This window comes from Odocoileus virginianus, chromosome 14, assembly GCF_023699985.2.
Source record: "Odocoileus virginianus isolate 20LAN1187 ecotype Illinois chromosome 14, Ovbor_1.2, whole genome shotgun sequence".
Classification (NCBI taxonomy): domain Eukaryota; kingdom Metazoa; phylum Chordata; class Mammalia; order Artiodactyla; family Cervidae; genus Odocoileus; species Odocoileus virginianus.
Window position 1 is genome coordinate 14,507,174 of NC_069687.1, and position 17,038 is coordinate 14,524,211.

At 43.8% G+C, this 17,038-nt stretch overlaps 1 protein-coding gene across 1 annotated transcript in view; it reads right to left on the reverse strand.

The window, feature by feature from the left end:
- The window catches only part of RETREG1 (reticulophagy regulator 1), a 158,178-nt gene that overhangs the window by 95,413 nt on the left and 45,727 nt on the right, over positions 1-17,038 (reverse strand). The window contains exon 3 of the mRNA XM_070476506.1: positions 14,186-14,216. Coding sequence (XP_070332607.1) covers positions 14,186-14,216 — 31 coding nt within the window. The remainder of the gene's footprint in view (positions 1-14,185; positions 14,217-17,038) is intronic.

A 17,038-nucleotide genomic window follows, 5' to 3' on the forward strand; every position in this document is an offset into this window, starting at 1 on the left:
GGCCTCCTGGTTTCAGGAGGTGCTTCTCCGGAGTGCTGGGGCCAGACAGCATCTCCTTCAGGGGATGGAGATGTGAGTCGGTAAACCTACCCTGAACCTTTTCAAACAAAGCCAGTTCTTTCTCATCATAAAGAACACTACACAGAGTTTCCCATTGCCGCTATACAAGTTAGTAAATTAGTAGCTTAAAACCACAGATTCATCATCGTACAGTTCTGGGGACCAGAGTCTAACATGGGTCTGTTGGGCTGCATTCCTCCTAGATTCTCTGGGGGAGGATTGCTTCCTGGGCGCTTCCAGCTTCTAGAGGCCGCTTGCCCTTGGCTCGAGGCCCCACGCTCCTTCTCCAAGTCCAGTAGCATCTTTTCTCCTCTCTGCCTGCCTGCCTCCCTCTCCTAAGATCCTTGCAATTAAACTTGCCCATGTGGATGATCCAGGATCATCTCCCATCGTAAAGACCCTCAGCATCATCACACCTGCCAAGTCTCTTTGCCATGTTAGGAATATAATCACAGGTTCTGGGCATTGCAGATGGGCATCTTTAGGTGGGTGCTGGGGCGTGACGGTCTAGGACACACCTCAGCAGCCCCTTCCTTTCTTTTGCACGTGTTTCCAATAAGCAGGGACCTTTGTCCTCAGTATTTTACAGATCAGTTGCTGAACAACTGGCCAGAAGTTGTTCTGATCAACTTGTTGTTCAACTCGGAAGAAGCCCTCTCTTCATGAAACTGCAAAGTAAGCCATTTTCTGAGCTTCCTGATTCAAAGTTATTTACAGCTCTGGTAGGGGTGGCGGCGGGGCCGGAGGGTGGGGGGGACATTTCCCTGGAGGTTCAGTGGTAAAGAATCTGCTTGCCAATGCAGGAGACGCCAGTTCAATCCCTGGGTCAGGATGATCCCCTGGAGAAGGGAATGGCAACCCATTCCAGTATTCTTGCCTGGAGAATTTCATGGACAGAGGAGCCTGGTGGGCTACAGTCCATGGGATCACAAGGAGTCGGACATGACTTAGCAACTAAACAGCAACAACAGAGCTCTGCGGGAAGGTCTTTGTTTCCAAGAGAGGAAAAGCGCTAAGTGAGGGAAGGAGACTTTGGAGAGCACATAATAAAGAACATTCACAAGACTTCTTAAGACATTGGATACAAATACATAGGAACAGGAGGATACACTCAAAATACTACTGAGTCCTTAGAGGCTTTGAACATCAGCTTGTTTCTCATCTGAGAAGAGTCATCTGTCATTGTTTTGGGACATCTGTATGTGAATCTCCTCCGCACCCAATCTGTCTTACTCGTCTTTGATGCTACTTTTCATCCTTATTCATTTCAGAGGATGAGATGGTTGGATGGCATCACTGACTCACTGGACATGAGTTTGAGCAAACTCAGGGAGATAGTGAAGGACAGGGAAGCCTGGTGTGCTGCAGCCCATGGGGTCGCAAAGAGTCATTGTGGTGTAACTTAATGACTGAACTAACACACACTGAACTGCGGGTTTGACCTGGCACAGCTGTGTACAGATACAGATGTGACCTCTAATTGGGTTTTCTTACTGTATCTGGAGCGTTACCGATGTTTTCTCCCTGCTGAAACATGCACATAGTAAAAACACTGGTGCCACGGAGCTAGGTTTCAACAGCAGTCACCTTATTCTAAGCTTCTTCAACACGCTGATGGCCCAGCTCTCCTACACCCTCTAGTGGTGGCCAGCACTAGAACACTGCCAAGAATCCAAGAGTGCAAAGCAATCATCATTCTATTAAAACAGCTGTCTGAGCCAAAGAAATGACGCAGACTTTACACAAGCTTTCAAATCACAGTGTTCTGGCCTAGAAAACCATTCACTTTATGTGCTAGGTATTTGCCTTTTCCCATTTTCTGAGTTTTGGTACTGTCATAACGGTAAACTCAGAAAGTGACAGAAGCTGTGGACGTCTGGTAAAAAAAATGCCCCAAAGTCCAATGAAAAGAGCATATAAATCAATTGTGGTATAGCTACAGGGTGGAATATGATATAGCAACAAAAAGGAAGGGCCCACAGCCACACACAGAGATGTGAATTCATCTTTTTGGAAAAGGTTTAGTGTTAAGACACTCGTTCTAGAGGACTACATAATTATGGTACCATTTTTAATAGACTTCAAAGGTGGCTCAGTGGTAAAGAATCTGCCTGCCAACCAGGAGACAGAAGAGATGTGGATTCGATCCCAGGGTCGGGAAGATCCCCTGAAGTAGGAAACGGCAACCCACTTCAGTACTCTTGCCTGAAAATTCCATGGACAGAGGACTGGTGGGCTACAGTCCATGGGGTCACAAAGAATCGGATACGACTGAGTGACTAACATACACTCACATTCATACATGACTAGTGGAAAAGCTACATTCCTCAACATATCAAATACAATCATTAAAAGATAAGTAAGGAATATGCATAGCTATAGAGTATGCACCCTAACTCGGTTGTTCAGACTGACAGATGACAGACAGACAGACAGACTGGCCTACATAACCCAGAGACGGGGTATTCAGAAGAGAAAACAATGGCTTCTCAAGTTCATTCTTGTTTGAATTGTCCCAAGACTGCAGTTTGGAGCATAAGGATTGAGATGCAAATAAGATATAAATCTTATCTGGATGATACAAAGAGTTTCCAAATTTTACTTTAATAAGCTTTCCAGGGGCATCTAAGTCAAGAAGTTATGCGACCAGGCCTTTCACCGGTACCTGCCACCAAGCTTCAGAAAGGAGGGAGCACTTTTATCCCACCCTCCAATGCCACCTGACCTTGGAAATTCATCATTTTAACTTATCACTTAATCACACATTAGTCATTTTCTTTGCCCCAATCCTCAGAGGCTTAGTATCAAGCAACACTCGGGCTTGTCAGGGACCCCTGTAATGCCTCTGATGTATCCCTGAGGCTCCGGACTCTCTGTGAGCCCCGCTGCATCTCTGGACTTCAGCCCTGACCTGTCTCCAAGGCCTGGGCTGTGCCATCCTGGTAACCAGAGCCCCGTTTCTGGGCACCAGCTCACAGGCCAGAGCCCTCACGTGAACTGAATACCTGAAGCGATGCGTCACCTCCCAGGCCCACAGTCACAGGCCTCACCTACCTGCCTGGTGGGATGCTCTCCCCTCTCTCTGAGTATCTGTCGTCTCTCTCCAGGTTAAAGACTGTGCATGCTCATTATAGAGGGAAAAAATGTGATAAGGATAAACAAAGCAAGAAACTAAAGACTACTTGTCTTCCCCTCACCCAGAGCTTCCAGACATGTAGCAGCATATAGCTGTAATGTACTATGCATGATATCACCCTGCAGTACTTTAAATCTACAATTTTTTATAATTAGCAATAAATGGTACATTTTCAAATCCCATATTCCATTTTCATACTCTTTGCAGAGTATGAAATTAGCTTAATGAAACACAATGAAACACGATCTTAATCAGCTACAGAGTATTCCATTTATTCTAGTCACCATAGTTGCATTTAAAAAATAAAAGTAATGATGTAAAACAAAAATCACCCTCATATACAACTCCTGTCCCAGGGTCTTTGCACTTGCTGATTCCTCTGCCTAGAAGCTCTTCAGCCAGACATGACTCAAAGCCTCACCTCCTCCAAGCCATAGCTCAAAAATAACCTTCCTTAGAACTTTAATACAACTCAACTGTCACTTCCCACCTTCACACTCCCTAACCTCCTCTCCTGCTTCAGTTTCCTTTAAACATGGCTCACCACTTAACATTATATATTATAGCAATTTATTTGTTTTCTGGCTTCACTCACTAGAATGTGACCTCCAGGAGCAGAGAGTTGTTTGTCTGTCGTTTTTATTTAATTCCACAAATGCCTAAAGTACTGGCCGGAAAGGCATTCAATAAATAGTTGTTGCAAGGATGAATGAACAAATGGGTGTCCCAAGTGGCTCAGTGGTAAAGAATCCACCTCCCAATTCAGGGTGTAGGTTTGATCCCTGGATTGGAAAGATCCCCTGTGAAAGGAAATGGCAGCCCACCCCAGTATTCTTGCCTGGGAAATCCCCTGGACAGAGGAGCCTGGGGGGCTACAGTCCATGGGACTGAAAAAGAGTTGGACACGACTTAACAACTCAACAGCTAAAAACATTTATAAAAAGACGGGAAAAGCATAAAATTGAAAATGAGTTTAATTTCTAGGTAACCGTTTATAAAGTTTGTTTTCTTTTTTATCATCAGTTCAGTTTAGTTGCTCAGTCGGGTCAGGCTCTTTGCGACCCCATGGACTGCAGCACTCCAGGCCTCCCTGTCCATCACCAACTCCTGGAGCTTGCTCAAACTCCTGTCCGTAGAGTCAGTGATGCCATCCAACCATCTCATCCTCTGTCATCCCCTTCTCCTCCTGCCTTCAATCTTTCCCAACATCAAGGTCTTTTCAAATGAGTCAGTTCTTCCTATCAGGTGGCTAAAGTATTGGAGTTTCAGCTTCAGCATCAGTCCTTCCAATGAATATTCAGGACTGATATCCTTTGATCTCTTTGCAGTCCAAGGGACTCTCAAGAGTCTTCTCCAACACCACAGTTCAAAAGCATCAATTCTTCGGAACTCAACTTTCTTTATAGTCCAACTCTCACACCTATACATGACTACTGGAAAAGCCGTAGCTTTGACTAGATGGACCTTTGTTGGCAAAGTAATGTCTCTGCTTTTTAATATGCTGTCTAGGATAGTCATAGCTTTTTGTCCAAGGAGCAAGTGTCTTTTATCTTTTTTATCATGTTTCCTATATTTTCAATTTTCTAAGTTAGCAAGTATTTCTTTTTAAAATCAGGAAAAGTTGTTTTAAATGCTACTAGAAAATATGACTATAAATATTATTTTGGAACAATAGAGATAGAGAAAAAGAAAAGGACAGAGAAAGACAGAAAGACAGGCAGAGGACAGAAACCTTCAACTACCTGTGAAATCTTAATTTATGTTCAAATAATCACAACAAAGGTCAGGGCAAGTTAAGATAAACAACTACTGATCATTCTTCCTTCTCTGGTAATTTAAAATTATTGAAGCAAGACTGCTATTGAGTAACAATTAGTCTAGCTAAAGTATTTTATATATTTATAAGTTAACTGCATTCTCAAATCCTTAATAATGCAGGGGGGAAAAGGTAGCAAAAGTGTTAGTTGCTCAGTTATGTCCAACTCTTTGTGACCCCCATGGACTGTAACCTGCTAGGATCATCTGACCATGGAATTCTCTAGGCAAGAATATTGGAATGGGTAGCCATTCACTTCTGCAGGGGATCTTCCTGACCCAGGGATCTAACCCGTGTCTCCTGCATTGCAGGCAGATTCTCTACTGTCTGAGCCACCAGGAAAACCCAATACACAGGGTCCAGTACCAAATCAAACCTAATAAGCAAGGAGGCTAAGAGAATCTGAAAACATGAATTAAAATGATAAAAGCCAGAATTTTCATTTCTTATCAAGTGGTTGTAGAATGGTGTGGCCATAGAACACAATGATGAACATACACTTTGAATTATACAGAAATGCAGTAGCTCTAAAATAATGGGGAGAAAAACTAACCAGACTCATTTTATTAAATCAGATTATCGAATTTAAGGAATGTCCAAAATTATAAAAACCAAATATTATAAATTACTATAAACATAATATTGAATGTTTTTCACTTAGGAGCCCTGAGTGTTAAGCAAGGGGCCACTGCTTCCAGTCTCACCAAGAGCCTGGCCTGGGGTTTTCCACCCACATTATGACTTGATAAATCTGCTTGAATATAAGGAGAATATATTACTCATTCAAGGACTATACAGTCGGAAACAGGTCTAGCAATTTATCTTCCTTGTCAATGAAACACGTGGGCCCTAAAACGTACTTCCTGTTTCATTTCCTTCATTTTTTTGAGGTGTAGTCGATGTGCAATGTTGTATAAGTTACAGGTATACAGCACAGTGATTCATAATTTTTAAAGTTATATTCCACTTACAGTTATTAGAAAATATTGGCTCTATTCCCTGCATTGTACAATATATCTTGGTAGCTCATTTATACATAACAGTTTGTACTTCCTGTTTCATTTTATTTTTAATGCCTAACAAACAGATCAGTTTGCAATTGTGCAGATGCACGTCAGTTTCAGGAAGGGCTTTTAGCTTGATGGGCTCCTGAGGTGGGGAGGGAAGCCCTTAAAATGTCCAGCATGAGGCATTTTCAGGAAGTCAACCCTCTTTATGTAGAGACCCCACTGATGGTGAAGAGACAGGAAGCAAGCAGAATTAGCTCTCTTGTCCTCAAACAGCTTTAAAAACAGCTTGCAGGAAAAAAAAAATTAAAATAAAATTTAAAACATTTTAATTAAAAAATAAAATAAAATGTAAAAATTTTTCTATTCTTTTTTTTCTCAAAAAAGGGGACTTCCCTGGTGGTCCAGTGGTTAAGACTCCATGCTTCCAATGCAGGGGGAGCGGGTTTGATTCATGGTTGGGGGACTAAGATTTCCACAGGCCATGAGTGGCACGGTCAAAAACACAAAAGAGAAAAAACTTGGCTTGTCCTTTGCTTTGTACTTGTCTTCAACTGGTCTGCCTGTCAAAGCCCGACTTTGAGAGATGAACACAACAGACTGGAATCTGGATGAAAAATTCTGAGCAATGTTCACACGGCAGTAGCGCTGGCTAGGCCATCTTTCAGTCACTGAATGGGTCTGTTCTTCCCCAAGAAAGAGGAATAAAAGGACTTCGGCCCTCCATTGTACGATAAATGACTACAGAATTGTTCTCAGTTATGATTTTTGAAAAAAGGAATAAAAGGCCTGTTCGCATTTTTTGTGTTGGCAGGGTAGAGACTTTCAAGGCGGCACTCTGCCTGCAGGCTGGCCAGACATCTCCAGCCTGAGACGCCACAAACTCAGATACGCTTGTGCTAAAATCCAGCAGGTTCTGAATTGAAGGGAGCATTTTTCTTCTGAGGAAAAGAATTTTTCAGTCCAGGTAAATGTATCCTTCATAGCTAGACTTTCTTTTAAAACTCATGGAGATATGGCTCCCTAACTATAGTCCTGGCTGAAGTTAAAAAAAATACAGCTTCAGAATAGGGTACCTTATGAAAAAAGGTAACAAAATACAAGTTACAAGGTGATTTTAGACACTTCTGAAAATACTAAAAACTGTAAAATCTAGTAGTTTCAGTGCATGAGTCCAGAATTCCTGCTGTGCCAGGCCGGAGGGCTGCAGTCCATGGGGTCACACAGAGCTGGACACAACTGAGCGACTAACACACATACACACACAGACAGCAAAGAGAAAACGTCTGAGGCTACCACGTGACTAGTTAATTCTTTTTATTTGGTAATTCATCCTGGCTGTGGAATTTTGACAAGTAATGATGATTCATAAATAAGAAGACGCAATTTTCACACTGAATGCTATTCCTCAAAGGAGACAATTTAGCAAATGCTAGATGACTCCACTTTCAACCAAGGCATGTGTTTGTGCTCCAGGGTTTAATTAAATAGACAGCCCTCACATCAATGCTCCAATTGGTTCTGGGTCTATGAGCTGGAACAAGCTCAGGACTGGGGTTTACGCCCAATAGTTCTTGGCTCGTTTTCCTCTGAAAAAAAACCAGAACCAGCTAGAATGCTTTGACTGGCAATGATCTGGAAGCTGACAAGACAAAAGGGCATCTCACTCCACGAAGTGAGGCCACAGAACTGCTTTTCCTGAGAGCAGGAGCTGCGGGGGGCGAGAGAGAGAGGGAGAAAGCAAGCTCAGAGGAGTCCTGGGATTTGACTGAACTGAGGGTAAAAAGCCCACTAATCCCAGCTGGCTCTAGGAAGGCAGTGTCTGCTAATTCTCCGCTGTGGCCCCCATGAGTCAGTTCAAGGTCAGGCACGGTAGACCTGGCCCTCGTTACACCCCTGGAGAGCCACTCCCCACTTTCTGTGAAAGACAACAGCCAAGGTATCAGGGTTCCAGGGATGTCTGTAAGAAAATCCCAAGAGTTCTCAGTCATAACTCCCAAAATCTGTAATATTAATGAAAAAAACATTTTATGTAAACTGACACTGAACCATAAAACAGGGTTTATGATGAAAATAACTTTAATCTGGGTTATAACTTTAATCTGGGAAATTTTAAATGATCAGTATATATGTAAGTAAAAGTACTTCTTCCTGATTTATACTTACTTAGAAAAATCTGGCCAAACTGAAACCAATTTTATGTTTTTAAAGGTAACGGGGTAATTATGTTTTTAAAGGTAATTTTATGTTTTAAAGGTAATTTCTCCTTTGTTAACAGAGGTTTTATTCTGTCATGGCCATAGTCACATGAGAATTAAGAGCTATGATACCCCAGGTCAGCTTTCATTTTACTAGAAATGAGCCACAGAAAATGTTAATTTGGTTCAGTTGACAGACTACTATGTACAAACCCTGTTCAGAGTGCAGAGCTGGGCCTTACTGTTTATCAATGAAAAAGGTCAAGCACATGCTCTGCTCAGGACTTACCCACTGAGAATCACATTTGCACAAAATGAACTTTCCAGGTACAGAAATAGGTATGTGAATGGCATCTGATTAAAATGATCCAATATTTATTGTTGGTAACATCAGACATTTGATGTTGGCTTTACTGTTATTTACTAGTTAAGTGTAACACATTATACTCGAGAATATCCTTCATATTATCCAGATGGTGCAGTGGTGGAGAGTCCACCTGCCAATGCAGAAGACACAGGAGACAGGGGTTCGATCCCTGGGTTGGGAAGATAACCTGGAGAAGGAAATGGCAACCCACTCCAGTGCTCTTGCCTGGAAAATCCCACGGACAGAGGAGTCTGGCATGCTACAGTTTATGGGGTTGCAAAGAGTAAGACGCGAATGAACATGCACAAACATGCACACACAGAGATATCATTTTCTTTGTGCTAAATTTTGGAGGAAATAGTTAAAGCCTAGCTGACAAAGCAAATTTTCTCAAAATCTATGGAAATAAGCCATTAGGACTGTAGGAAGGAGAAATTACTTTTCTTTCCAGTTCTATGGAGATGTGATTGACATGCAACAATGCACAAGTTTAAGGTGTACAATGGTGACCTGACAGATGTATCTATTGCAAAATGACGGCCACAGCAGGTAGTTTACACATTCTTTATCTCACATCATCATCGTTTTGTCATGGTGATGGTGGAAGCATTTAAGATCTACTGTCAGCAACCTTTAAGTAAACAATATGGTACTGTTAACTACAGTCACCATGCTGCACGTTAGATCCCCAGAACCCACTCACCTAATAATCGGAAGTTTGTACCCTTTGACCAAGAGCTTCTCACTTCCACTCCGCAGCCCCCCGGCAACCACCATTCTGCTTTTGTTTTATGAATAATTTTTTAGATTCCACATGTAAGTGAGATCACACAGTATTTGTCTTTCTCTGTCTGATGTATTTCATTTAGCATATGCCCTCCGGGTTCATTCACATTGTCACAGATGACAGAATTTCCTTCTTTCTTAGTGGCTGAATAATATTCCATTGTGTATATAGGCCAATTTTCTCTATCAGTTCATCCATTGGTGGACACTGAGTTCTTTCTACGTCATGACTACTGTGAATAATGGTGCAGTGAACATGGGGCATAAACATCTCTTCAGGATGACAGATTTTCCTTCCTTTTTAGTGGCTGAATAATATTCCATTGTGTATATATACCAGTTTCTTCTATCAGTTCATCCATTGGTGCCCACTGGGTTGTTTCTATGTCTTGACTACTGTGAATAATGCTGCAGTGAACATGGGGCATAAACATCTCTTCAGGGCAGTGATTTCATCCCCTTCAGATCTAGACCCAGGAGTGGAATTACTGGACCACCATCAGAATGGTTTATTTTTAATTTTTTGAGCAACCTCTATACTATTTTCTGTAGTGGCTATGCCAATCTACATTCCTAGCAACAGCGCACAAGAGTTCCCTTTTCAAGGAGCTCTTTGTTAATGGAAAAACTCTACAGTGGCATCATGAAGGTAGAATGGTCCACTGTTTGTTTGTTTTTCAATTGGGGTACAGCTGCTTTACAATGTTGTGTTAGCTTCTGCTGTACCGTGAAGTGAATCAGGGACATGTATACATCTATCCCCTCTTTTTTGGATTTCCTCCCCACTTAGGTCATCACAGAGCATTAAGTACAGTTCCCTGTGCTACACAGCAGGTTCTCATTAGTGATCTATTTTATACATATGAGTACAGATAAGCCAATCCCAATCTCCCAATTCATCTCACCCCGTAGTGTCTCCCCTTCCCTCCTTAGTGTCCATACATTTGTTCTCTACATCTGCGTCTCTATTCCTGCCTTGCAAACAGGTTCATCTATACCATTCTTCTAGATTCCACATACATGTGTTAATATATGACATTTGTTTTTCTCTGACTTACTTCACTCTGTATGACTGACCCAGCAATCCCACTATTGGGCATATACCCTGAGAAAACCAAAGTTAATAAAAACACATGTACCCCAGTGTTCACTGCAGCACTATTCGCAATAGCCAGGACATGGAAGCAACCTAAATGTCCATCATCAGATGAATTGATAAAAAAGATGTGGTGCATATATACAACAGAATATTACTAAGCCATAAAAAGGAAGGAAACTGAGCCATTGGAAGAGGCAGGGGTGGACCTGCAGGCTGTCATACAGAATGGTCCATCATTCCATCCACCTCTGAACAGTGAACTTCGTGGCCCCTAATCCCAGCCCTCAGAGAAGAGGCAGGGTTCATTCCGGGACCAAGCACAAACCACTAGTTCAAAGCTGGGGTGAAGAAGGATGAAGCCAGGCTGACAGACCTGGGGATCCAGTTGTACAGGCTGTCACTCGAGAGGGCAGGGAGAAATGTTGATGTCTAACTACCTGCCAAGGGAGCGAGAGACTTCTGAGCTCAACACCGCAGACCTTGCAAGTGGAAAGATCCTAATCCCACCTGCTTCACAGGAGCAAACAGGACTCCACCCCCTTCTGCCTGCAAAGATCCTCCTACTCATCACTGCACTTTATTCTTAAAATAAGATGGTTTTGAATGTTTCAATGCTCAGCCTGGTGCTCTGTGATGACCTTGAGGGATGGGATGGGGGATAGGTAGGAGGGAGGTTCAAGAGGGAGGGCATATATGTATACTTAGAGCTGATTCATGTTGTCATATCGCAGAGACTAACACAACATCATAAAGCAATTATCCACCAATAAAAAAAAACACCTATGATAAACCATAATGGAAAAGAATACTTTAAAAAGAACATCTGTGTGTGTACATAGAAAACTGAATCACTTTGCTGTAAAACAGGAATTAATAACATTGTAAATCAACTACTTGGGCATGCATGCGAAGTCACTTCAGTTGTGTCCGACTCTTTGTGATCCTGTGGACTGTGACCTGCCAGGCTCCTCTGTCCAAGGGATTCTCCAGGCAGGAATACTGGAGTGGGTTACCATGCCCTTCTCCAGGGAATCTTCCTGGCCCAGGGATTGAACCAGTGTCTCCTGTGTTTCCTGAACTGGCAGGCAGGTTCTTTACCACTAACACCACCTGGGAAGTACAAACAACTATACTTCACTAAAAATAAATAAGGAAAAACCCCACTGTACTAGCCAGTACCAGATACTAAGAATCACTGTAAACAATAAACCAAACCATCAAAGAAATGAGAGAAATCCATATTTTAATTTCACATCTCCAGTGTGATGAACAGAGAACAGAATGCAATTATACAGTGGAAAATGCAGCAAGAAAACTGGGGGAAGCATCCATTCTAGTGAGAATTAAATCACTTTGAAAGAAGCACTGGCCAAACACAAAGGTGAAAGGGTAACATTCTGAAAGGAACACCGCGTGCATACATGTAGTCGCTCAGTCACGTCCGACTCTTCGTGGCCCCATGGACTGTGGTCCTCCAGGCTCCACTGTTTGTGGTATTTTCCAGGCAAGGATACTAGAGTAGGTTGCCACTTCCTACTCCTCGGAAGCTGAAAGTAACACTAAACCCCCTGAATCACATCATAGACTTTTTAGGGCTGGAATGAATGTTTGACATGATTCTCTCTCTTACCTCTCACTTTGCAGATGAGACAACTGAGGCCGAGAGAGCAGTAAACTTGGCAAGACCACTAGGAGCAGGGTTAGGACCAGGATGGAAAATGAGTGGCATTTGAATATCCATTGGGTGACTTCGAAGTAAAAGAGACCCTCCCTAAAGAGGGCTATTTCCATGAGCATGGCTTCTCTGGGGGCACACAAGCGCTTCCCCAAAGCAGGAGAATGCTACAAATCTTTAAAAAGCCACATTATAAGGAGCTAACCTGATGCTGGCAAAGTGAGATCCTTGGTCCTGCCGAGCTCACTAATAGCTAAGGTTTTTCTCCAAACCCTTATCAAATACTCTAGTTAATTTCCATGCTAAGAGAAAGTGTGCCATGGAAATTCTCCCAGGCAACTTGCAGCTACTTCAGAAGGGCTGTGGACGGCAAGGGCTACAGTAAAGATGGGCAATGCCTTAACCAGTCTGACTGAGTATCAGTAGATATAAAAGAATATTCCATAGAAGAGCTTTTAAAATTCCTTTGAAATTACACCCGCTGACTTGGTCAGATCTTCCCCCAATCAGAATCAGGGAGCAGGCTCAACTTCTCCACCTGACACTTGGGGAAGCATCTGCAGACACTTGTCCCAGGAGGCCCAGTGTGTCTGCAGGGACAGGACGGAACCCAGGCCCTGGACGACCAGGCAGGGGTGAGCCTGTGCTCGGAAGATCACATTTCCCTTCTTAGAGCCCACGTCTGCCTCTGCTGAGTCTCTTGGCAAGTTTACATTCCCCCCTCCTTGAAAATCTGGGCTCCAAAATGAAGAAGCACACAGATGTCAACTCATCATAAAATTGGCCTTTACACCTGAAATAAACACACAGATTTTAAGGGTACGTTATACACCAGGTCTGGGGCGGGGTGCGGGGGGCAGTTTCATGGATTGTTATAGGCATTACCCTGTCTCCTCTTTGAGCCTTCACTGCACACAGTCCACTTGGATGTAAGTTGAGCACTCAACCGTCTCTTCCAGTCATACAAGAATACTTTGAAGGCAGAACTTAAAAAATAAATAACTACAAAAATTCATTTTACTGAGGTGTTAACCCTTACATCTTCTTCACTTTCCCACTTCTCATACATGCAGTTCGTGTTATCGATTACTTTCTCCACATTACCTGGCCCAGCCCTCTCCTTCTCCACACAGCATAGCACCTTCACCTCCGAGTGGAGCACGTTTACTTCCGAGTGGAGCCCCTTTCCTTCGGGTGGACCCCCATTCCTTCGGGTGGACCACCTTTACTTCCGGGTGGACCACCTTTACTTCCAGGTGGAGCACGCTGGATGAAAACGGAACTACTTTGCCTGCGGCTGCGCAAGGAGCCCAAAGGTCGCTGTACACTCGCTGCCCCGCTAGGCTTACAAGCCTCCCAGCCGTCCTCGCTGGTCCCCAACCCCAGAGCTCTCTGAACCGACACCTCTCTCCTGGTTTACCTTCAGGAACATTCCAACAGAGTTCCAGGCCTCGGGGTCACCTTGTTTTTCACCCACATCAGCAGTGACGGAGGAGCCTGGTGGGCTGCAGCCCATGGGGTTGCTAAGAGTCAGACATGACTGAGCGACTTCCCTTTCATTTTTCACTGTCACGCACTGGAGAAGGAAATGGCAACCCACTCCAGTGTTCTTGCCCAGAGAATCCCAGGGATGGGGGAGCCTGGTGGGCTGCTATCTATGGGATCGCACAGAGTCAGACACGACTGAGGTGACTTAGCAGCAGCAGCAGCAGTGATGCTCACACCCCAAAATGAGGTTGGAGAGGAAATCCCCAATGAAACCCACCCCCCAACTCTTCCCACACCATCTCCCCTCACACACTGTGACTCTCAAGCATGCTTGTAGCCCAATATTACAGCAATATGTGAGCTACTTCCCAGAGCGAGTCCCAATTTTATCCTCATCCTCAGTTCAACTGTATTTTTCTTTATTTTCCCACTCTTGCAGATTACTGTTGTCATTCTTGTCGCTAAATTATAATTTCAGAGGCGCATCTAGGCGTCCCAGTCACCTCCCCCACCCGCCCTTCATCAGTGGTAACATTGAAAGCAAGTTCCCTACCTTTCACTGAGGCTTCTCCACAACTGGGCACCTGCAATAGAAGTAAACGTGAAACGTTAGGGGAGGTATTTTCCTCTTAAGGCATTTCTCAACTTAGAAAGATTCTGGGCTATTTAAAATGGAATGCTTAGATCTTTAAATTCTGGAAACTCTCAAATCATACAGTGTCTACCTCTGGTACCATAACTCACTCAGGAAAACTGTCCACAAATATCCACTGAGATTCTAATATATGCAAAACCGTTGGATAGGTAGCAGGAGAGATGGAACAGCAGAGAACACATGGTCCTGCCTGGAGGACTGTATTGTCCTGTGGGGCAGACCACACCTGCACTCAAGTGAATGTGAACCAAGGTGGGGGGTGTAGGAACTCTACAAGAAATGGAAGCCATGAGAGTTCAGCGAGGAGAGGAAATGTGTCTGGTCATGAAAGCACCAGTGACAGAGGCGGTGTGTGAGGTGAGCTCTGAAATGGTGCTTACAAAGGGGAATCGCAACAACTGTTATTTGAGAAAGGAGACTTTTATCTACTCTTTAAGTGTTTTGAGTGTGTATCTAGGCTCAAATGAAATCAACATTAAAATACATATAGAGTCAACCAGTCCATCCTAAAGGAGATCAGTCCTGGGTGTTCATTGGAAGGACTGAGGCTGAAGCTGAAACTCCAATACTTTGGCCACCTCATGCGAAGAGTTGACTCATTGGAAAAGACCCTGGTGCTGGGAGGGATTGGGGGCAGGAGGAGAAGGGGACGACAGAGGATGAGATGGCTGGATGGCATCACTGACTCGATGGACATGGGTTTGGATGGACTCCAGGAGTTGGTGATGGATAGGGAGGCCTGGTGTGCTGTGATTCATGGGGTCGCAAAGAGTCGGACACGACTGAGCGACTGAACTGAACTGAACTGATATATGTATAAACATACACCTAGATCTCATTTGCTTTCTTAATTCTCCAATGACTTTCTTCATTGGACTATGTTTTGATACAAGCTCTAATGAAGTTCAAGGAAAGAAATGGCCGTGAGGCGGTTTCTGCTTTTTTCCATCAAGTAGAGATGTCGTCCCTCTTCTGCTTCAGCGCATGCGTCTATGTGCTCAGTCACGTCAGTTTGTCCGACTCTTTGTGACCCCGTGGGCCACAGCCCACCAGGCTCCTCTGTCCATGGAATTTTCCAGGCAAGAATACTGGAGCGGGTTGCCATTTCCTCCTCCAGGTGATCTTCCCCACCAGGGATCAAACCAGAGTCTCCTGCATTGGCAGGCGGGTTCCTCACCACTGAGCCAGCTGGGAAGCCCCTCTCAAAGATCTATGTGATAAATACTTCTTAGAATTCAGCCCCAGGAAGTTTCTCAAAATTGCTTACATCCTTTTATCAGATTATTAGAACTGTATAATTGATCTGGGTTCCCTTTCACCTAGGTGAACAAATAAAGAAGATATAGTGTAACATCTTGTGGAAAAATTCAAATGAACTTTTTGGCCAACCCAATATACATATATAGTGGAGTATTACTTGGTCATGAAAAAAGAATGAAATCTTGCCTTTTGCAGCAACGTGGAAGGACTTGAGGGTATTATGCTAAGTGAAATGAGTCAGAGAAAAAAATTCCACATGATTTTACTTACATGTGGAATCTAAAAAACAAAACAAATGAAGAAACAGAATAGAAACAAACTCACAGATACAGACAGCAAACTGCTGATAGTTGCCAAAGGGGAGAGGGGTCAGGGGAATAGACAAAATAGGTGAAGAGGATTAAGAGGTACAAACTTCTAACTATAAAATAAATAAGTCATGGGGATGCAGTGCACACACAGAGAATATAATTAATAATATTGTAACAACTCTGTGTGGTGACATGATGGATGGTAACTGGTCTTACTGAAGTTATCAGTTCATAATGTATAAAAGAGGGCTTCCCTAAGTGCTCAGTTGGTAAAGAATCCATCTGCAATGAAGGAGACCCCGGTTCAATTCCTGGGTTGGGAAGATCTGCTGGAGAAGGGATAGGCTCCCCACTCCAGTATTCTTGGGCTTCCCTTGTGGCTCAGCTGGTAAAGAATCTGCCTGCAATGCAGGAGACCTGGGTATGATCCCTGGGTTGGGAAGATCCCCTGGAGAAGGGAAAGGCTATCCATTCCAGTATTCTGGCCTGGAGAATTCCATATACTGTGTAGTCCATGGGATTGAAAAGAGTTGGACTGAGTGACTTTCACTTTCACTTTCAATGTATAAAATATTAAGTCACTATGCTGTACACTCGAAGCTTATATTGTATGTTAATTATAACAAAAAAAAATGGAAAAATGGTTGCTGCCTAAGGGAGTGAGAAAATTAGAATGATGAGGACAGCAGCACCACCATCACTGAATGTAGACCAGTCTGTGGCTGCTCAGGGCTAAGGATGGGTGGTGGTGAGAGGCTATGCAGGAAAACAGTTGAACTGGGGGCACAGAGCTGGTTCAATGGCAGTGAGGCTGAACAGAAGGAAGCACCCTCCAGCCTTGGCAGGGGTTGGAGGCAGCACTTCCAAAGGCTGAGGTCCAAACTGCGATGACAGTCTAGGGGACCAAAACCAGGCCTTCACACAAGCCATGAGGGCACAAGCTGGAATGACAGCACAGAGTGAGCACAAACGCCTACAGTTCACAGGCCATGACTCCAGGTGGGTCCATGTTCCCTATCAAATGGATCATGTAGATCTGGCAGGAGGAAAGGCATAAAGGGATGGTGGTTGGCCATGTTCCACGGGAAGCATGTGGGGCCCTGCTGAGTGAGCCCTCAGCCACTGCCCAGGGAAGTAGGTGAAGAGCATCTGAAGACAGTGAGGGGCAGGTGGGGCGGAG